Here is a 23,321-nt window from a genome sequence, read left to right as displayed (position 1 = left end):
GCTGAAATGTTCAAAAACTCAGTATCTTCCTCCTGTTCAGCCTCAGTTTTAGCTCCTGTCTCTTTAAGCCCCCCCAGTCTGCTCTGATTGGTCAGCTGCAACCCTCCAGGAAGTGGTCCAAGCTTTGAAGCCAACTTTACAATTACAACAATCGCGATCTGTCACATGACGCCATCGGGCCCAGAAGTTTGATCCACCCCGAAACATTTGGAAAGTCTGGAAGAGCCGATTAAATCATTTCATCCCCATTCAAGTTAGCGGAGCGCTAACAGGAAGTTAGCAGAGGGCTAACAGGAAGTTAGCGGAGGGCTAACAGGAAGTTAGCAGAGGGCTAACAGGAAGTTAGCCAGCTGGGCCCCAATAATGATAATATTCCAATAATATAATCATACTGCTGCTGCCCAATGAGCCCTTTTACTTTTGACACTTTAACTACGTTTCACTGCTTCTTCTGGTTCAGTCAGACTTTGAATGCAGGACTTTTAGTTGCAGCTGAGTGATTTGAGCCTGAGGGCTGCTGCTTTGGTGCAGTGAGAGTGCAAAACACACAGACTTCTCTTTTCCACTCTCAAGTCAGGACAGATTCTACGAGACGGAGGAGAGGGAATTATGGGTTGTTTTTTTGGAATTTGGGTGAACTGACCCTTTAATTAACTGAAAATAAATTCACACTCATAAAAGAAAGAAAGTCAGTGGGACTGAAGTGTGTTTCAGCAACATGGTCAGCAGGTGGCGGTGTTGTCTCACACACTCTCTCTCTCTGTCTCACACACACACACACACACACACACACACACACACACACACACACACACACACACACACACACCGTACCTCTGGCCTTGTCTCTCTTGTTGCGGGTGAACAGTTTGATGCTGGCAGGCGACGGCTGCTGGTTTGAGTCCCGGGATGCCGACCTGAAGATCCCACTGAAACTCAGCCTGACACACACACACACACACACACACACTCTCTCATGATCTTCTTCTACTGATCCTGCTGCAGATCGTGGTCAGGTGTCAGGTGCTTGTGTACCTGCGTGGAGACTTGGGCGGGGAGTCCTGCTGAGGGGGTCCAGTTTGGTAGGGGAAGATGGTTTTGAGGGAGCTGGGACTCATCCTGGAGCTGGAGGTCCTGGCTGGAGCGGAGCGGGGGCTGGAGGGCCGGCTGAACGGAACCCGGTGGAAGAAGCTCCTGGTGGGGCTGGCGGAGTGGCACAGAGCCTCCCCCTGCAGGACGGGAGGACTCATTAGCTGTGTGGACACTCTTCCTCTCAGACTTCATTTGAGTCTTTTGTTCCTGTTTTTCAGTAAAAACAACCAACCAGCGATTCCTCAACAAGCCGTTTTCCTTTAGAGAGACTTTTTAGAGATATGCTGTTCTCACAGAAGAGCAGCGCCACAAACATATGATGATATTTTATCCCATGATGCATTGCTGCTGATTTAACTACCCAACAGGAAATAAAGGAGTTGAAATGAGCTCTACCTGAAACATCTGCAGCAGTAAAATGAAACACACACACATGCTTCAGTGAGGTTTTGAAGGCAGGACTTTTCAGGATTTTCACTCTTCACCAAAAGTTTGCTGCAGCAGCGGCTCGTGACTGGAAAGTCAACACTGCAATAGTTTGGCATCTGTCACCAGACCAGCTTGTCTCAGAGACGTTTTATCCAAACCTGTCCTGATGTTTGTGCACCACAGTGAGGACTGAACCAGCAGTAAACCCCTCATCGGATCAAACTACAGTGACGTCCATTCATATTCCATTATTATCCTGTGAAAGTGTGAAAGTGTGGACTTTCCAACACCTTCCTCTCATTTCTTTGTTCATTTGGCGTAAAAAACAATATGTGAGAAAAAATTTTAGATGATGTGGACAAACAAAAAAGGTCTCGCTAGCTGGCTTTCATCAAGCCAGCTAGCTTCACCTGCACTTACCTGCTGTTTGGTGCTTGTTCCCTCAAAGGTCAGATGTGATGAAATCGGAGAACGGTGGAAAGTCACGACGGGAAATGTACGCAACGCAAGTTCGGACGGGTTTTTGTTTTTTTTGGTTGAGTTTTGTTGTTTGAACACAGACACACACACACTTTAACCACGTACCTCAGGGCCGGGTTTGATCCCACGTCTCCAGGTCTCCAGGCAGCGTCCGTCTCCACTGGACCGTCTTCAGTACTGATCACCTCCACCAACCAGACAGAGGAAGAAGCTCAGACTGAAGGACACTCTGCTGAAGATCCTCCTCCGTCAGTCTGGACAGAAAACTTTGGATGGACCAGTTTCTGGCCTTCTGACTCTGAGCATCTTCTTGTTGAGCTGCTTGTCTCACAAGTTAAAAGTAAAAACCAAGCCTCAGCATCCACGGGGCCCAGATGGTCTAGTGGTCAGGACTCATGGTTTTCACCCATGTTGTCTGGGTTCAAGTCCACCTTTTGGAGACGGTTGTGGACCTGCTGTCAGTGTTTTTTATTCCAGGGGGAGAAGGAAGGATTTGGATCAACAGCTTTTCTCTTAGCAAACCTGCTTCTGAACCAGCAGAACGTCCTGAGCTCCATCACATCGGAAGATAAAGAAGATCAGATCCAAGGAGAAGTCAGGAAGTCTCCTTCAGTCCCCACAGGACCAGCAGACTGACGGCCCTGGATCAGGACCAGTACTGCACCAGTTGGTCACCTGCAGGTTCATGCACCGGTCATCAGATGGACATAAGGTACAGCATGAAGTAAAGGTCCCGTTGGTCCATCTGGTCAAGTGTTGTGGACTCCTGGTTTGAATCCAGGAGGGCTGAGTTCCAATCCTGACCTTTTGATTTACAGAATGGGTATTTTCACACAGCTGCAAATAACCAGATGGTTGCTGTTTGGCTAAAAAACAATGGGTTCCTCCAGAGATTAGTGTCAGTGTGGAGGATTCAAACCAGGAGTCCACACCACTTGACCAGATGGACCAACGGGACCTTTACTTCATGCTGTACCTTATGTCCATCTGATGACCGGTGCATGAACCTGCAGGTGACCAACTGGTGCAGTACTGGTCCTGATCCAGGGCCGTCAGTCTGCTGGTCCTGTGGGGACTGAAGGAGACTTCCTGACTTCTCCTTGGATCTGATCTTCTTTATCTTCCGATGTGATGGAGCTCAGGACGTTCTGCTGGTTCAGAAGCAGGTTTGCTAAGAGAAAAGCTGTTGATCCAAATCCTTCCTTCTCCCCCTGGAATAAAAAACACTGACAGCAGGTCCACAACCGTCTCCAAAAGGTGGACTTGAACCCAGACAACATGGGTGAAAACCATGAGTCCTGACCACTAGACCATCTGGGCCCCGTGGACGCTGAGGCTTGGTTTTTACTTTTAACTTGTGAGACAAGCAGCTCAACAAGAAGATGCTCAGAGTCAGAAGGCCAGAAACTGGTCCATCCAAAGTTTTCTGTCCAGACTGACGGAGGAGGATCTTCAGCAGAGTGTCCTTCAGTCTGAGCTTCTTCCTCTGTCTGGTTGGTGGAGGTGATCAGTACTGAAGACGGTCCAGTGGAGACGGACGCTGCCTGGAGACCTGGAGACGTGGGATCAAACCCGGCCCTGAGGTACGTGGTTAAAGTGTGTGTAGTGTGTGTGTGTCTGTATTCAAACAACAAAACTCAACCAAAATGCCAAAAAAAACAAAAACCCGTCCGAACTTGCGTTGCGTACATTTCCCGTCGTGACTTTCCGCCGTTCTCTGATTTCATCACATCTGACCTTCGAGGGAACAAGCACCAAACAGCAGGTAAGTGCAGGTGGAGCTAGCTGGCTTGATGAAAGCCAGCTAGCGAGACCTTTTTTGGGTTTGTCCACATCATCTAAAATTAAGTTAAGTACCTCAACTTTGTACTTGAGTAAACATACTTGGGTACATTCCTGCTGTCGTGGTCTTTAGTGAACAAAATCTTTATGTTCTTATATTTTTTCACTATTATTGGTTGAAATGAATCAGAAGTTTTCAACTTTAACACTGACTCAGGGTTTCGGACTTTAAAGTTAGACGTTATCTCCATGATGATAACGTCAGTGCTCATCGACCGTCTGACCTCTTCGCTGGATTTCTCTGTTTTCAGCTGTGTGTTGATCAAAGCTATCAGCTGATTGATGGCTGAGAGACCTCATCACCTCGCCACACTGACAAGTTTAGCCTGCAGTCTTTGGTTTTACCTTCCTGCTGCCGCCGCCTTTCTCCGCTCTGCCTGGATCTCCCTCCAGGAAGGGCATCGCAAACACACTCAGGTCCTGCAGAGGCACAAAGAGACGTCGCTGTGCATGTTAGCTTTTCTCTCAGATAATTAACACATCCCAACATTCAAACTGAAATTTCAAAATCAAATCATCATTTTCATTTCTCAAGATAATCTGGCCACAAATAAACATTAAAGAGAAAAGGGGAGCTGATAGTGTTCGTTATGTGTTTGTGTTGATGGTAGACGTGTGGTTGAATAACCCCGGGACATTTACATTGCTTCACAAGGCAGATGTTAGAGCTGAGCTGTTGTATTTGACTGCATTACATTGTGCAGGTGCACCTAATAAAGTGGCCGCTTCGTGTGAACAATCAAATTCAAAGTTGCATGTACATGTTTAGCTGAAAACTGACAAATCTGCATTTTTGCTTTTCCGTGTTCAGCTTTGGCCGTGTTTGTAACTGAGGAGGAGGAGGCTGTGACGTCTGATGGCGAGCAGAACTTCGTGACCTGTTAGTCTCCAAACTGCAGACAGCGGCGGAAAGTCAGAAACCTGAAGGTTGAGGAGTGCTGAGTGCCTCTCCTGTTGCATCATGGGAGAGTTTGGAGGGTAAACATAGAGATAGAGACAGACAGTGTCAGCAAATGTGCTGAGCGGACAACGTGACTGAAACCAGACACTCAACATCATGACAGGTCCAAATGGTAGATAGGCTGTTTAACCTTTAGAAGAGAACTCTGGTGATTCTACCCATGATCCTCTCTGTCTGTGACCGGTAGGTAGTAACAGTGTTGGAACTGGTCCAGTAGATCACCTCAGCCAGCAGCCACCAAACGGGCTGCAATGGCTGCAACGTGATCCTTTGGGACAACTGCACCTGATCACAGTAGGTCCACTAAAAGAGCTTGTTTGATCCACTGACAGGCTCAGAGTGTTATTCTAAGTGTGTGACAGCATCATGGAAAGGATCCCTACAGAGAGAGACCTGGAAGATCCTTTTGGTTTAACCACAAACAGCACACACACCAGACTACATTCACTAAAACAGGGATTTTAGAGCTGCTACTCCATCAGTCAGTGTGTGTGTGTCCTGTGAGGTACTTTGTGAATGTTGTCTGGTGTCTTTGAAAAGAGTGATATAACAGCCTGTTCTCCTTAAAGTCAGATACTGTAGATCCAAGATATATGAAATTATACTTGGCCCATTAGTGATTGTTACCATCTGGCTCAGAAATGGCAACAAAGAGGGAGGCCTCACACAGATTGAGCAACAAAAAGTTATTTTATTCAACTAAAATGAACAATCGAAACAACTCATCAATGAACCGTGTTCATATAAGAGGATCAGTCATGTAAGTATGTGTGGATGAGTGAGGATGTGGTGTGGTGCATGTTGAATGGTGCAACAAACCAAACAAAGGAAAAAGGTAGGTATGCTGCAGGCCCAGGAGAGAGAGAGAGAGACTCCCAGAAGGGGAGGGCTATATGCCTTTCTGGAGGCCGCCGCCCAGTTAGGCAGGTAGACTGAGAAGCCTCCCAGCTCCACCTACCAGCCCAACTCCCAGGATCTACAAAATGGAGCATAGCACAAAAAGCAGGAGTGGGAGGGTTCGTCACATGATGCATTATTTATATTACTGCTGTGTAATAATAGTACATCATAATTTATTATCTGGTTTATATTTTGTTTTAATAATCCGAATCTACAACGTAACCAAAAAGTCAAATCAAAGTAGTTGAGTAAAAGTATACAAATCTGCAAAACCACTAAATTTTGATAGTTTCTTTCCTGTGGGTTCAAATTTAGGAGCCAATCAGAGACTCCAGGTTTCTGATACGTCAGCACACATCCATGTGACCTCTGACCTCCTGAAGCGTGTTAACACTGAGGTGAAGATGAAGGTGAGGGTGTGGTGTCACAGAGGTCGGAGGTCACGGGCTGAGCCGACCTTCCTGTTTATTCACTCAGTCACCGTCACCCTGCCTGTCTCACATCAGCCTGGATATTTCTGGTTGCTATGGGAAACTGACGGCTCAGATCTGGGCCGAGTGTCCGCCCCCACACACACACACACACACACACACACACACACACACACACACACTTTGTTGCTGGTTTCTCTCTCAGCTGTGATGTTTCTGTCTTTTTGTTTCTTTGGCAGATTTTCACAGTAAAGTTTCCCATCGACTCGGCTCATGTTAGTTTGATCTCTTCTAGTCAGTGTTTCCTGTTTTATTTTGTAGTAGTCTTGTCTTGTTCTGCCTCACTTCCTGTCCTTTGTGCTTGTCTGCACCTATTCTTTGTTTCATTCGTCTGGCTGCCCTGATCCTCTGCGCTCTGTCCTTTCCTCGTGGTTTCTTACATGTTCTGCACCTGCCTGCTTCATTTTGTACGTGTTTTGTCATTCTAAATCTTGGATGATCTCCTTTCACCTGCATTTGGGTCCTTCCCCTTTGCTTCCTGCTACCGTGACAACATTCAGTTCACTGTTCGCTAAAAATATGAGCAGGTTGAATGAAATTCACGCACAGTGCTGGTGTCTGCACACCCGCCACAGGCAGCCTGCAGGAACCGTAAACCAGGCAGAGGATCTACCTGACCCCATCACATGCCTCAGTACGGACTCACGCCTCCTTAAATCCCTGAATTTAAGGCCTGACTTAGTTCTCCTGATCCGAATGGCCTTAAAAGAAACAAACCTTAACTTAAGTGAGCAAAGTTAGAATCACAGGTTCACTTCACTGACTTGCAGAGTTTAGTTTTAAGGCGCTTTGCACATAAACATACAGATGAAACACTAAACGTCTACAATCAAACAATCAAACCTGCAGTCTGATCTACATCATCTCCTTTGTCATCAGGAGCTCAGAGGTGAATCCCACAGAGCTCCTTCTACTCCCCTGATAAACTTTTATTCCTATCACTATCCACAGCCCCCCCGCCTCCTAGAGACTAAAACAAAAATACAAGCTGCTTAAATAATGAACAGACTTCACTGGTGCTACTTCACACACTCTCACTCTGAGTGACTGATTGTTCACAAACCAAAGAACTGAGAGATCTTTTATGCTGACGAACAAAACTCTGGCACTAACTTTGCTGCACATGTAAATTCTTGAAATTAACAATTTGCAGCAGATTGATTATACAAGACAAGGCGATCTGATTCACGCTGCAACATTCACACACAAGGCAATTCAAAGTGCTTACAGGAACACAAAGCAACATTAAAACATTAAGAGACAATAAAAGCATGTGGAAAAAGAGGAAACACCTGCACCACTGTTTTCAGGAATAAAAGAAGTATTTCTGTGGTGAGTGTGCAGGCGATGCCTCATCGTAAACTCATATTTTAGTCCTGATGAAGAGACGTCTGGTTCAGCTCGCACATAAAATCATGTTCCAAATCCCCAAATCACAGCAGACTGTAAAGATCAGAGTCAGCTGCTCCACACATGAAGGATTCCTGCACACACACACACACACACACACACACACACACACACACACACACACACACACTGACTGTACCTTCTGCTCGTCAGTTTCCAGAAATCAATAATCCAATAACTGTGTTCACTGCTCACACTCCTCTGTCTCTCTGACACACTCACACACCTCCGTCACTTTTCTCTCTCTTTGTCCCTCCCCCTTGCCCCCCCCATCACGTCTCCTCTGTGTGTGTGTGTTTACTTTAGCTTATTGACCTTTCAGCTTCACCACAGGGTCATAAAGACAATTGTCATTGATTAAAAACTCTGAATTATTTTGCTGTTACAATGAAACATCCGGTAAACCAAAAATGTAACATAGGCTAAAAATAAAAACTAAAATCTAAGATAACTAGTCTGAAATGTAAACAGTCAGGAGTCTGCACATATACAGTACAGACAGTGTGAGTGTGTGTGAGCCATCAGTCACAGCACGGACAGTTTCCCCAAACATTGGCTGCAGTAGCGGCTCTTCAGCCTTTAGGGGGCGTGTTTGTGTCCCCTGATGGTCGTCAGACCGGTCTCTCTTTTAGCTCCATGTTTGGTCTCCACCACCTGCTGAGTCTGTTAGCTAACGGCAAACTATGTTCCTGTTCAGTTCAGTTTCTGACCCAGTTTCTACAGTTACAGACCAGACAGGTCCTCACTGGGACCTCTGACCTCCAGCGAGGTCATCATGAAGCTGACTGTCATCACAAAAATGCCTCCTGAGGGGGTCTGAGATCAGCTTTCAATGACCCACTTACTGTAGACACACACACACATACACACACAGGCTGGACTCTGGAGCCACTCTGGGGGCTCTGAGTGTCCTCTGGGCGGCCTGGCTCTCCCCACAGCCCCCCAGGCAACCCCCTGTAGCATCAGGCTACTCTGACACTGTTTGCCACTTTTGGTTTTATCTAAAAGGGAAAAGACATTAATTCTAATATCATAATCATAAACATCTTGTGTGACATATATTTTAGTCTCAGTTTTAACAGAAAACACTGTGATATTCCACCCAAACTATCTGTTGGTCCACTTGTGTGAACATTTCCAGTGAATGAGTCCAGTCAGCTTTAACAACTTTTTCTTCCTAGATGATAAAAGTTTTACAAAAGAAGTTTTACAGGTGGAAAAAACACTGTGATGATTCGGCCGAGTGCAGACAGGAGCTGGAATATTAGGCAGCATTCGCTTCTGTTTCTGACCAGATGAGTGCCTACTGCTCAGGGAACACATGTTCCCCATGGTGTGCAGGCATTATCCAGAAGTGGCATCACGCGACATGCAATCAAACCAACAGTCAAAATTTTAAACGCTGATGAACACTAATGTGGAAACAGCCTGAAAGGCAAAGACCAGGGCAAACCTCACCTGGACAGTCAGAGGACAATGTTCAGAGAAACCAATCAAACTGTAACAGTGGTATTTATACGTACACACAAAGGATTTGAAGCTACAAAACAAAAATCAATATTTAGAATTTCTAAGATTATGTTCAACTCTATTCAGTTCTTCTCTATTCAGTTCTACTCTGTTCAGTTCTACTCTGTTCAGTTCTGTTTCTGTCCTTCAGGAATCAGACTATTTGTTGGACGACAGACAGATTAAAACAGATTACAGAGAATTTAAAGCAGAAACCCAAATACAACCACTGATCAAATCCTCTGACACTCACACACACACACACACACACTCACATGCACACACACACACACACACACACACACACACACACTGATAGCATCAGTTGATGGTGGTTTATGGAGGTGAATCATCAGACAGCAGCTCAGGTGTCTGTGTGACTGTAAATATTAGGATGCGTTCACTGTCTGCACACACTTATAATATCCACTCATAATATCCACTTATATGCAGATGACACAATTTTGTATCTTTAGTCGCAAACTAAAGATAAAAACCAGTTCCTTGGTGTCGGTTATCACATTTTACCTTGATGCTCCTTAAAATAACAGCATACAGTTTCTGTTTGTGCTTCATCAGAGGAGATAAATATCGTCCTTGTCAGCGTGTGAAACTGAGCCGCTTTTCATCATAACATCGAGGCATAACATTAAGGCAGAAAACTGTTGGAAACGATTCGTTCACTTTTGCCACCAAATGCAACAAAACTCGGACACAGTTTTACGAATATTAGAGAGAGTGAATACATTTGTGTAAACTCTCACAATCACAGGATTACAAACTGATTCAACAAGCTGCTGACCATCACATCTGCTGCTGTTTCCCATGGCTGTCAGTGTGTGTGTGTGTGTGTGTGTGAGTGTGTGTGTGTGTGTGAGTGTGTGTGTGTGTGAGTGTGTGTGTGTGTGTGTGAGTGTGTGTGTGTGTGTGTGTGAGTGTGTGTGTGTGTGTGTGAGTGTGTGTGTGTGTGTGTGTGTGTGTGAGTGAGTGAGTGTGTGTGTGTGTGAGTGTGTGTGTGTGAGTGTGTGTGTGTGTGAGTGTGTGTGTGTGTGTGCGCACGCCCTCATGCTTTACTCTCACCTCGTCATCAGAAAGATGGCTGAATCAGATGGACCAATGCTGACTTCAGTGTTTTCATGCTCCAGTCTGAATTTTCTCACACAGCAGGTGCACCTGTTCACCTGTTAGCCCCGCCCACGTCCTCCTCACAGAGAGCCAGAGTCATGACATCACTTCCTGTTTGACCTCTGATCCACACAGTTATTACAGACACCTGAACTAACCACTGACGCTCCTCTGTCCCGCTGTTTCCACAGACAGTAAACTAACCACATCTTCTGCTGAGCGCGGATGATTAACCTGTCGTCTGAGGGCTTATGGGAAATGGTGTTCATTGAAGTCAACTACACACATAAGTATTGAAGAAAAGATATTGGATTCCTTTTCAAAAGCTAACATCAGTCTCCAAACTAATGGAGCCACATGGCGTCATGAGGAGAACCTGTTCGCAGGCTGGACTTTTACTGGAAGCAAACAATTATTATTCTATAATTACATAATTACATTTTTAAGGGACTAAAGGTTCTCGAAAACTCACGAAACTTTGCACATTCTGAGATAATTTGGTGATAATTCATATCTTTTATAGGTGGCTAAATGGCTCAATGGCGCCCCCTAAATTGAAGCCCCCCCCCTTCTACTTTGTCGCTCCTGTACCAGATTTGATAGGCACGTGTGCCATGTCCAGACTGAAACTAAAGCCTCCTACTGCCATGACCAAAACCCAACAGGAAGTCGGCCATTTTGGATTTTTTGTGATCAGCAGGGGTCATACTTCAGACTTCGGTCACCGCATATAAAAGACCTTAAAGATGACAACTTGACTTTTTGTCAGACGGAGGTGGCGATTATAAAGGTTTCGCCATGAAACAGGAAGTGGTCTGTAACTGGGCTGTAGATGGAGTCTGAACACATCTACATGCCAGTATACAGTCACAGTCGTAGCGCCACCTACTGGCAACAGCAAATGACATGTGTTATACGTTGACGTACTCCCCCTAGGGGCATGACCACAGCCACATCAAATATGGTCAGAAAAGGTATGAACTTTGGCACTACCACACACTGCAACACTACCTAAACCCAACTTTAACAGACTCTGTCAGACCTGCCCAGGCTTAGCGCCACCTACTGGTGACAGGCAATGACGTGGTATCCTCTGACGTAGTCCTCTTAGCAGGATGACCACAGCCACATCAATCCATGATGTATGGAGGCCTGACAGCACCCCCTACAGAATTTTCTCTGGGCTGGCCTCAGGGGTGCCTTCATCTACATGTACAAACTTTGGGAAACACGTCACTTCTGGTGCCATGACAACAGGAAGTCCCTACAGGAACCTGAAATTCTCCTGACTTCTGCCCATTTTGAGCAGTAACTTTGAAACAGACATGTGAATGTGTTGGTAGTGACCATAGACTGTAAAAAACTGTACTATATCCAGTCTGTGGTAGTGATTGATGACCTGCGGGAATAGATACCTGAAAAGACGAGTTCAGGGGACACAAAGCCCACCTGCTCATAAACAGCTCCAGTGCTCCCTTTACTCCAGTAACGGTAAAACAGACAGGTGGACAGACAGGTGGACAGACAGTCACTTACAGGCATGTGGAGTCTCAGCGGCCTCCTCCTCTTCCTCCTGCTGCTCCTCTCCTCCTCCTCCTCTTCCTCCCTCCTCTCGGTAGTGCTCCTCATCTCCAGTTAGAAAATCCTCTCAACTCAATTATCAGATTATCGTCCAGAGGAGGCAGCACAGCCTCTGTAGTACTACAGTAGTACAGTAATACTACTGTAGTACTACTGTAGTAGTACTGTAGTACTACAGTACTACAGTACTGTACTACAGTACAGTACAGCTGTAATACTGCAGTAGTACTTCTGAATGGTACTTTGCATGTTTCCTTTCCTGCTGTATCACTCCTGTATTGTGGTTACTGTAGTACTACTGTAGTACTACTGCAGTGACTGTGTAGTATCAGTCTTTATGAGCTTTCTACCATCCTCTGGTATATGGAAGAGTCTCCACGGACACTTTTTGAATGAATGAGCAGAGTGCTGCCCCAGAAACTGGCAAACAGAACTACTGTGTACTTTCTACCAGAAATACTAGCTGGAGGCGCCTGTCTCGTGTCCGCGGTGTGAGCCGGGCCGAACCGCTGCTAGTTTGGAGGATGAAGATGTCCTTCCTCTCCCCGCCGCTCGGATGCACAGAGGCCGAGCAGCGGGTCAAGGTGCCCCCCGGTGATCGTTGTGTGAGCGAGCCGCAGATCTATGGCAGGAAGCGGGACTGACAGATCCGGATTCAGGCCGAGGGATCCGGCAGGTGGATCACACTGAGCGGCGGAGCTCCACGGCGGAGCGCAGCGGCGCGGAAGGAGGCGCGGGCGAGGATTACGCACGACGCAGCGCGCGCTCTGGTCTGGAGGAGAAGAGAGTACTGTTACTATGACTACTGATAGTACTACTGCTGTTACTATGACTACTGATAGTACTACTACTGTTACTATGACTACTGATAGTACTACTACCGTTACTATGACTATTGATAGTACTACTACCGTTACTATGACTACTGATAGTACTACTACTGCTGTTACTATGACTACTGATAGTACTACTACTGTTACTATGACTACTGATAGTACTACTGATAGTACTACTACCGTTACTATGACTACTGATAGTACTACTACTGCCGTTACTATGACTACTGATAGTACTACTACTGCCGTTACTATGACTACTGATAGTACTACTGCCGTTACTATGACTACTGATAGTACTACTACTGCCGTTACTATGCCTACTGATAGTACTACTGCCGTTACTATGACTACTGATAGTACTACTACTGCCGTTACTATGCCTACTGATAGTACTACTGCCGTTACTATGACTACTGATAGTACTACTACTGCCGTTACTATGACTACTGATAGTACTACTACTGCCGTTACTATGACTACTGATAGTACTACTACCGTTACTATGACTACTGATAGTACTACTACTGCCGTTACTATGACTACTGATAGTACTACTACTGCTGTTACTATGACTACTGATAGTACTACTACCGTTACTATGACTACTGATAGTACTACTGCCGTTACTATGACTACTGATAGTACTACTACTGCCGTTACTATGCCTACTGATAGTACTACTGCCGTTACTATGACTACTGATAGTACTACTACTGCCGTTACTATGCCTACTGATAGTACTACTGCCGTTACTATGACTACTGATAGTACTACTACTGCCGTTACTATGACTACTGATAGTACTACTACTGCCGTTACTATGACTACTGATAGTACTACTACCGTTACTATGACTACTGATAGTACTACTACTGCCGTTACTATGACTACTGATAGTACTACTACTGCTGTTACTATGACTACTGATAGTACTACTACCGTTACTATGACTACTGATAGTACTACTACTGCTGTTACTATGACTACTGATAGTACTACTACTGCTGTTACTATGACTACTGATAGTACTACTACCGTTACTATGACTACTGATAGTACTACTACTGCTGCTACTCGTACCCCCTGGTATCATGAGGATGCTGCAGTATCTTCCAGGCTTATAATGTTCAGATTGATGTGTTTCGTTGCAGTGAATGTTCAGATTGATGTGTTCCGTTGCAGTGAATGCTCAGATTGATGTGTTTCTTTGCAGTGAATGCTCAGATTGATGTGTTTCGTTGCAGTGAATGCTCAGATTGATGTGTTTCTTTGCAGTGAATGCTCAGATTGATGTGTTTCGTTGCAGTGAATGTTCAGATTGATGTGTTCCGTTGCAGTGAATGCTCAGATTGATGTGTTTCGTTGCAGTGAATGCTCAGATTGATGTGTTTCGTTCCAGTGAATGCTCAGATTGATGTGTTTCTTTGCAGTGAATGCTCAGATTGATGTGTTTCTTTGCAGTGAATGCTCAGATTGATGTGTTTCTTTGCAGTGAATGCTCAGATTGATGTGTTTCGTTGCAGTGAATGCTCAGATTGATGTGTTTCGTTGCAGTGAATGCTCAGATTGATGTGTTTCTTTGCAGTGAATGCTCAGATTGATGTGTTTCTTTGCAGTGAATGCTCAGATTGATGTGTTTCGTTGCAGTGAATGTTCAGATTGATGTGTTTCGTTGCAGTGAATGTTCAGATTGATGTGTTTCGTTGCAGTGAATGTTCAGATTGATGTGTTCCGTTGCAGTGAATGCACTCTCTCGGCTCATTAGAATGAATTGAGGAGAAATCTACAGACTGAATTAACCCCCGTCCGAAGATGGAGGAAAGCGAGCCCACAGAGCGGAGGACAAGGAGGGACGTCTGAAGGAGAGCAGGTCTGAGCTCAGCTGGTCGTGTGTTGGTTTGGTCAGCAGGTGGTGCTGTTGCATCTACAATGACCTGAGGCCACAGTCTGAAGATCACAGCGGCACGTCTGGGAACTCCGGCGTCCGACTCACCCCCCTCCTCTGGCCAAAACAAACAGCCCCCGTTGTAGACTGACATGTCAAATACAGACACAAACCAAAGCTCCTGAAGTCAGTGGGTCAGTAGATGATCCACCTTCAGTCACGTCCTGCAGCATCCAGCTGATCAACAAGGTCCCTCAGTGACTCCCCAGTGGTCAATAAGGTACCTCACTGACCCCCCCAGTGGTCAACAAGGTTCCTCAGTGACCCCCCCAGTGGTCAGAGGGTCTTACAGACACCCGTTTACCTCACTGAGTCTCCAGGTGGGCAGATCACCAGGAAACATTTCACAGTTCAGTCCTGCTCTGCTAACTAGCTGTGAACTAACTAGTCCTACTGAAATCACCAGATTTAGCTGACTACTCTCAATAAGCTAACTAAGACAGGCAGGTTTAGTCAGCTCTCAGCCAACTCTTACTCAGGTCACTGGGTTTAGTTAGCTGTTAACTAACTAGTCCTACTAAAATCTCTAACTACTCTTATTTGGATCAGTAGATTTAGTTAGAAACATAGATTTAGTTACATGCTAGCCAACTATTACTGAGATCACTCTAGATCAGCAGATGTATGTGGAAGCGATGTGCGCTGGCAGCATTCACTTCAGGCAGATGCTGTTTTCACCTGGATGGAAAGAGCAGCAGGTGAGAGTGGAGCTGAGAGCTCAGGCCACTTCACACCACTGCAACTCGTCCCTGCGACGCACTGGAAGGGTTTCTCTTCTGGCCACCATTATTTGGTGTGAACTGCTCTTAAGGTACCTGTATTTACTTCATTAGTCCAGCCTAAGAGACAGTCACACCTCAGGTACAACTTGTTGTTTCACTGTATGAAAATGTCCAATTGTTGTGTTTTATACTTAATTAGTTGCCCGACAGGAACTTTCAGGCATTTTGAAAACATGTCCGACTCTTTTTCACCTGAGTTTCCCCTCAGGTATCTGCATCACTTCTGTATCTTCACTGAAGCTATGTACTGGGAGTCAAAGACAAAAAAGGGTAGGCCTCCTCTGTTTCCTCCCTGTCTGTTCTCTCGTTCACTTCCTCAAACAGATTTCACACAAACACACAGAGAGCAGTGGTATTTGGGAGGAAGTGGGCAGTGGTGAATATCGGCCCTTCAAAGTAAAGGGAGCGTTTAAATGTTTAAGTAGACTTATGAGATGTGATCTGATATTTACCAGTCACGCATCCTGACTGAAACCACACATATTATATGATATTCTGTCAGAAATCACCACAATCCACCAACAAAGAGCGCAGACCACCAGTGTGGCAGCACACAGTATGTGTAATATAGTGTAGATATGAAATACATGCTGTGCTGCTTTTTTTATCTGGTCCACACTTTTCTTGTGGGATTACAATGAGTGAATTTAGACTCCTTAGTATTTCTAAAATCTTGGCTATAGCCCCCCCCCCTCATCTGACCCAGTAAAGATACTACAACAAGTAGTGGCAGTAGAAACTACTTTGAATCACTAATATATGGTTTTGATAGCAATGATAACTGACAGCTAAGGCTGTTGTGTTTAATAACCAACTCAAGGAAAATTAATAATTAAAATGTCTAAGGAGTTTTTTTTGTTTTGTTTATTTAGATATAAGGAAGGGGTGCTTTTATTCTGAAGGGATTCAGCAACACGTGCAGCGGTCACACTGGCTGAGGAGCTTTGGGGACTCAGTGTGAGTTTAAACATTATTGTCAGTGTTATTTCCTAGTCAGAGGGTCTAGTTCAGTCTCCTTGTGGACTCCAGGTTTCTGTTCGACTCCATCTGTGAACACAGGACTGTCCACCTGTTTTGAGTGAAATGAGGAAGTGGTCACGTCTTGGTGGGTAGATAAAAATCTGCTTGTGAATAACCAGGAAACTTATTAGAAAGCTCTTAAATTCCCACCTGCACTTTGAGCTGTAAGTGATTCTTTCAGCTGTAAACGTCTGCTTTAAATTGGACAGAACAGAAGGAGGAAAACAGGAAGTGTGAGGCAGGACGAGGGTCAGTACTAGGTCTGCAAATAATCATTATATTAGGATGTTTGTGTGTCTGTTCTGTATGTCTAACAAATAAATATTGATATGAAATCATATCAGACAGTGTCCTAGAGTCCAAGGTGATGGCTTCAAATGCTGTTTCCTGGTTTCTATTCCTGTTTTCTGAGTCGTCACAGCTCCACAACATGTGACACAGCAGCTCAGTCACAATGGAGAGCAAGAAGTAGACAGTGTGAAGTCATTTTGTCACTACGATGACTTTGTTATACTGTCTGCTGCTCCTGGTTCACCTCTCAGACTGACTGAAGATGAGCGTTGTGGAGGAAGAGGAGTCTCTGAAGAGTGACTGGTCTCAAGAAGAACCCCCAGACCTCAGTAATGAACCTGGAGCCTCAGACACAAAGTAAGAAACTGTTTTCACTATAAACTGAAAAAAAGAGAAATAAGTATTTTGAGTCTAACCTGATACTCAGTATTGATTACATTTATACTGTCACTGAAACAACAACTGTAGCTACTAAATCTGACATGCCTTATTTTTTACAAGCTACTTGATCCACATACTGGTTCAAGGTTCAGCTTTATGGCCATTACACAACACAGGATTTCACAATAAACTGCAGTTGTAAGGTAAGATATATCAGCGCCAGCCAAACAGGAGAAGCTGCTGACGCTGAGCTGAGCTGACGTCAGAGCTTGATGAATCTGCATAATGTTATTTTACCAAAACTCAGAGTCACTGGCGCCTGAGAGCACAAATACATTCACATTCACACTAACTTTCACTGGCATGTGAGTGTCAGGAGCACACGCCTTACAGTAAAAAAACACAGTGGAGTATAATAAAGAAACAGTAGAGTACCGTAATGAAACACATCACAGTGAAGAAATGCAGCAGAGTACAAACAAACAGTAAAGAGTCACATGACAGTAGAGACACGCAGTGGAGGACAGTAATGAAACGTATTTACAGTAAAGAAACGCAATACAGTTAAGAATTGCAGTAGAGTACAGTAAAAACACAGTAGAGGAAACTGCAGTTTATGAAAAGAAAATACGACTTTCGTTTGATCTGCCATGTAAGAAACATAGCTCCAAATATAAACTTTTTAACAGCCTTTATCATCAGCCTTCCCAGGTGGTGTCAGGTTTAAGTTCAAAACAGGACCCAAGGATAGAAACCAGTTCATTTAAAGGGACTTCAGATGTTGGGATGGCTGGAGATGGCAGAGACATGAGGGGGAATGAACAGGCCGGCTGACCGGCATCCACTGTTATGCAGGAAGTCTCTCCTGAAGGAGGGAACACCTCTACTGCGGAGTCCCACAAGGGTCTATCCTAGTTCCCATACTGTTTTCTATTTACATGCTTCCCCTTGACCTAATCCTTCAGAAACACAACATTTCCTTCCACTGCTATGCTGATGACACTCAACTTTATCTTCCCATGAAACCAAATGACCAGTCCAATCTAATCAGTCTCATGGAGTGCCGTGAGGTAAAATTGTTAGTTGGCACAAATCTTGCTAGAACTGATTGAAAGCAAACGTGAAGCTCTTTTATCTGATACTCATTTGGCATCAATCAAAGAGATTACCTACAGATGAGGATGAAATTATTACCCCCCCCTATGGAAATTTAATTCTTTTGAAAGTATTTCCCAAGTGCTGTTAAACAGAGCAAAGAATTTTTAACACAGCTTTTTCAGACATCCTAGTTTTATTTTGGATGCTTACATTATTTTACTTTCCACACAGAAATGAAATTATTTCACAAAAACCAAAAACTACCAGGGTCAAAATTATTGGCCCCCCTGATGTTAATAGTCAATTGTGTGTCCTTTTTGCTGGATAACAGCCTGCAGTCATTTGTTGTAGTTTTCAACAAGTCTCTGACACGTCACCTGAGGAATCCCAGCCCATTCTTCTTTGTCAAATCTCTCAAGCTCCTCCAGATTTGATGGCCTTCTGGCATGGACCTTGGTCTTTAGTTCACCCTACAGATTTTCTATGGGATTCAAGTCAGGGCTTTGTGCAGGCCATTCACTTTGGTCTTCTGGAGGTAGTTCTTCACCAGGAGTGATGTGTGTTTTGGGTCGTTGTCGTGTTGGAAGACAAAGCGACGACCCAGACCCAGTTTTGCTGCTGACTGCTTGATGTTTTCTTTCAAAATCTTCACATATCCTTCTTTCTTCATGATTCCTTCCACCTTGACAAGATTCCCAGTTCCAGACGCACTGAAGCATCCCCACAGCATAATACTCCCACCACCGTGTTTCACTGTGGGGACGGTGTTCTTTGGGATATATTGATATATATTGATTTTACAAATTATAAAGTCAAAGCACATTATTGCACAACTGTGGTTTGTACTATGGCTCAATAAAAAGGTCAGTTCTTAAGGGCCCTGGTAATTATTATTTTTTTTTTAATTATTCTGTTATTGTGTGCAAATAGAAATAATTTATGCTTTCTAAAGAAAACTAGCATGTTTAGAAATGCTATGTTGAAAATTCCATGCTCTGTTAAAAAAGCACTTGGGAAATTTTTGAAAAAACTTTAAATTTCATAGGGGGGCTAATAATTTTGTCCTCAACTGTACCTACCACCCACCAAAAAATACACAATGTTTACCAAATTAATGAAATATAAATAACAAGCTACCAACTATGGAAGTGGTGTTATTATACCATGTATGTGTGTAGCTAACAGTGTAGTTTAGTTATAAGGTAGAGTTTTGTGTCTTGACCTCCATGAGGCCTAGGATTTTGTTCTATTCATTTAAGAGATTGTCTCTCATATTCTGACGATTTATGTTTATGTGAACAGAAGAGCCACATTTAGGGAAGGAGCTGCATGTAACTTGTGAGCTGTGGGTTGGTCACCACTAATGTAATGTGTTATAAAGAATGTCTTCATCTCCTCAGAGAGAAGAGGAGGAGTCCTGATCCTGTGGAGGAGCAGCCGTCCTGCTGTGCTCTGTGTCAGGACGTCCTGAAGGATCCGGTCTCCACCAGCTGTGGACACTGGTTCTGTAGGCAGTGCATCACCTCATACTGGGACCTTTGTGCTTCACCAGGAGCCTCCTCCTGCCCCCAGTGTGCAGAGAGATCCAGAGCAAGATCTGGACCACATTCAGCCAGTAAGACTGTACATCTGTCTGCTGATGTCTTCATGTCTGACATCAGGAGTCAGATGTGTTGCATCAGTCATGACAATTTTAAGTTTGTTGCATTTTATAAAATCTAAGCGCTCCATCCTCATTCTGTCTTAGTGTTATCATTTTAGTTTCATACTTTGACATTTTTTATTGTCTTACAGTGGACTTCAGTCTGCAGGAGGTTTTAGATGAACATAAGATCAGTCTGAGGAGGAGATGTGAACGTGTGACTGAAGGAAGTGATGAAGCAGGAAGTGGAACCCTCCTCAACAGGATCTTCACTGAGCTCTACATCACAGAGGGGCAGAGCGAAGAGGTTAATACCCAACATGAGGTGAGGCAGCTGGAGACAGCTTCCAAGATCAAGACCCTCCACGACACTGCAATCAAGTGCCAGGACATCTTTAAAGCCTTACCTCACCAACAGACACCCATCAGAGTCGCTCTGACGAACGGCGTCGCCGGCATTGGAAAAACCTTCTCAGTGCAGAAGTTCACTCTGGACTGGGCGGAGGGTTTGGAAAACCAAGATGTCAGTCTGGTGGTTCTGCTTTCGTTCAGGGAGCTGAACCTGATCAGAGACGAGCAGCTCAGTCTTCTCAGGCTGCTCCATGTTTTCCATCCAACGTTACAGAAGGTCACCGCAGAGAAGCTCGCCGTCTGTAAACTGTTGTTCATCTTTGACGGCCTGGATGAAAGCAGACTGTCACTGGATTTCCACAACGAGGAGGTCGTTTCTGACGTCACCCAGAAGTCGTCAGTCAACGTGCTGCTGACAAACCTCATCAAGGGGAATCTGCTTCCCTCGGCTCTCGTCTGGATCACTTCCCGACCTGCAGCAGCCAATCAGATCCCTCCTGCATGTGTTGACAGGGTAACAGAGGTACGAGGCTTCACTGACGCCCAGAAGGAGGAGTACTTCAGGAGGAGAGTCAGTGATGAAGAGCTGTCCAGCAGGATCATCTCACACGTCAAGGCCTCCAGGAGCCTCCACATCATGTGTCAGATCCCAGTCTTCTGCTGGATCACTGCCACAGTTCTGGAGCACATGTTGACTACAGACCAGAGAGGAGAGCTGCCCAAGACCCTGACTGACCTGTACTCACACTTCCTGCTGGTTCAGACAAAGAGGAAGAAGCAGAAGTACGAGGGGGGACATGAGACGAGTCCACAGGAGCTGATGGAGGCTGACGGGGACGTTCTCCTGAAGCTGGGGAGGCTGGCGTTTGAACATCTGGAGAAAGGAAGCATCATGTTCTACCAGGAAGACCTGGAGCAGGTCGGTCTGGACGCCACAGAGGCCTCTGTGTACTCAGGAGTTTGTACCGAGATCTTCAAAAGAGAGAGTGTGATCTTCCAGAAAACGGTCTACTGCTTCGTTCACCTGAGCGTTCAGGAGTTTCTGGCTGCAGTCTACATGTTCCACTGTTACACCAACAGGAACACAGAGGTGCTGAAGGACTTCCTGGAAGATAGGGATGATGATGATGATGAGGATGAGGATGTTTATGATAAGGATGATGAGAAAGATGAAAATGAGGATGATGATGAGAAAGATGAAAATGAGGAAGATGAGTATGAGGATGATGATGATGATGAGGAAGATGAGTATGAGGATGATGATGAGGAAGATGAGTATGAGGATGATGAGAATGATGAGGATGATGATGACATTGACGATGAGTGTTACTCATCCCTGGATGTCTTCCTGAGTGGAGCCATGGAGAGATCCCTTCAAAGTCAAAATGGCCACCTGGACCTGTTTGTCCGCTTCCTTCATGGCCTCTCTGTGGAGTCCAACCAGAGGCTCTTAGGAGGTCTGCTGGGTCGGACAGACAACAGTCCAGAAGTCATCCAGAGAGCCATCGACAACCTGAAGGAGATGAACAGTCATGATATCTCTCCTGACAGAAGCATCAACATCTTCCACTGTCTGACGGAGATGAACGACCACTCTGTAAATCAGGAGATCCAAGAGTTCCTGACGTCAGAGAACAGATCAGAGAAGAAGCTCTCAGAGATCCACTGCTCAGCTCTGGCCTACATGCTGCAGATGTCAGAGGAGGTTCTGGAGGAGTTGGACCCAGAGGAATACAACACATCGGATGAGGGACGACAGAGACTGATTCCAGCTGTGAGGAACTGCAGAAAGGCTCTGTGAGTAGATTAGGTTTAGCTAAGATCTTGCTGTTTCTGAACCACTGGACACTTTATTCAATCTTTATTCAATGTAGTCGGTGAGTGGCAAGCTTCTCTGTAGCAGCGTCACTGAGTGCTCCAACCAGAGAGAGCACTTTACTCACTCAGTGGTCTCTTCTCTTAGTTCTGGTTCTGGACCAGCTGGAGAGTCTTTAAGGACTTATTGGAGCAGCCTGATAATAAGGAACAGAAATAATCCAACCTGGAAGTGACTAATGTGTGGACTAGTGTTTCTGCATCATCTCCAGACAGGATGGACCTGGTTTTAACAACATTAGTAGATGGAAAAAGGCAGTTCTAGAAATCTGTTTAATGTGGGAGTTAAAGGACAAATCCTGATCAATAAGACTCCCAGATTCCTCCCAGTGGAGCTGGAGGCCACAGTGATGCCATCCAGAGCAGTTATGTTGGTAGAAAAGGTGTTTAGAGCAGAATAACTTCAGGTTAGTCTGAGTTTAGCAGCAGAAAGTTGCTGTTCATCCAGGACTTTATGACTTTAAGGCAGATTTGGAGTTTAGTCAACTGATTGGATTCATCAGGCTTTATTGATCAGTATAATTGTGTATCATCTGCATAACAGTGGAAATTAATGGAGTTCTTCCTGATAATATTACCCAGAGGAAGCATATTTAAGATAAAGAGTATTGGTCCAAGCACTGAACCTTGTGGAACTCCATGTCTAACCTTAGTGTGGACAGAGGATTCATTGTTAACGTGTACAAACTGAAATCGATCTGATCAATAGGACTTAAAGCAGCTTAATGTGGTTCCTTTTATGCCAGTGAACTGTTCCAGTCTCTGTAACAGGATGTGATGGTCGATGGTCTCAAACGCAGCACTCAGGTCTAGAGAGAAGTCCTCTGTCTGATGCACTCAGGTCTAACCAGACCAGGACAGAGAGAAGTCCTCTGTCTGATGCACTCAGGTCTAACCAGACCAGGACAGAGAGAAGTCCTCTGTCTGATGCACTCAGGTCTAACCAGACCAGGACAGAGAGAAGTCCTCTGTCTGATGCACTCAGGTCTAACAAGACCAGGACAGAGAGAAGTCCTCTGTCTGATGCACTCAGGTCTAACAAGACCAGGACAGAGAGAAGTCCTCTGTCTGATGCCATAAGGAGGAGGTCTGTAACCTTCACCAGTGTCTCTGTGCTATGGTTCGCTCTAAAACCTGACTGAAGATCCTCTAATAGACTATTAGAGTTTAGAAAGTCACACAGCTGGTTGGCTGCTGCTTTCTCCAGGATCTTGGAGAGAAAGGGAAGGTTGGATGAAGGTCTATAGTTGGCTGATACACCTGAATCCAGAGTAGGC

At 45.0% G+C, this 23,321-nt stretch overlaps 1 protein-coding gene across 1 annotated transcript; it reads left to right on the top strand.

Moving 5' to 3' along the window:
- The first annotated feature begins 19,682 nt into the window (after positions 1 to 19,682).
- LOC139220932 (NLR family CARD domain-containing protein 3-like) lies at positions 19,683 to 21,970 on the top strand. Its single transcript, XM_070852823.1, has 3 exons — positions 19,683 to 19,791; positions 19,971 to 21,313; positions 21,392 to 21,970. Coding segments are annotated over exons 1-3 (1,923 nt in total). The 5' UTR covers positions 19,683 to 19,790.
- Positions 21,971 to 23,321: the final 1,351 nt, after the last annotated feature.

This window comes from Pempheris klunzingeri, chromosome 21, assembly GCF_042242105.1.
Source record: "Pempheris klunzingeri isolate RE-2024b chromosome 21, fPemKlu1.hap1, whole genome shotgun sequence".
Classification (NCBI taxonomy): Eukaryota; Metazoa; Chordata; class Actinopteri; order Acropomatiformes; family Pempheridae; genus Pempheris; species Pempheris klunzingeri.
Note: the sequence above shows the minus strand (reverse complement) of the source record. Positions and strands in the feature narration are given on the sequence as shown.

What these genes read in the sequence shown, in the direction of transcription:
- LOC139220932 (XM_070852823.1), top strand. An exon ending in ATGATGATGAGGATGAGGAT is followed by an intron (nt 21,314 to 21,391) that starts GTTTATGATAAG and finishes GATGAGTATGAG; the next exon opens with GATGATGATGATGATGAGGA.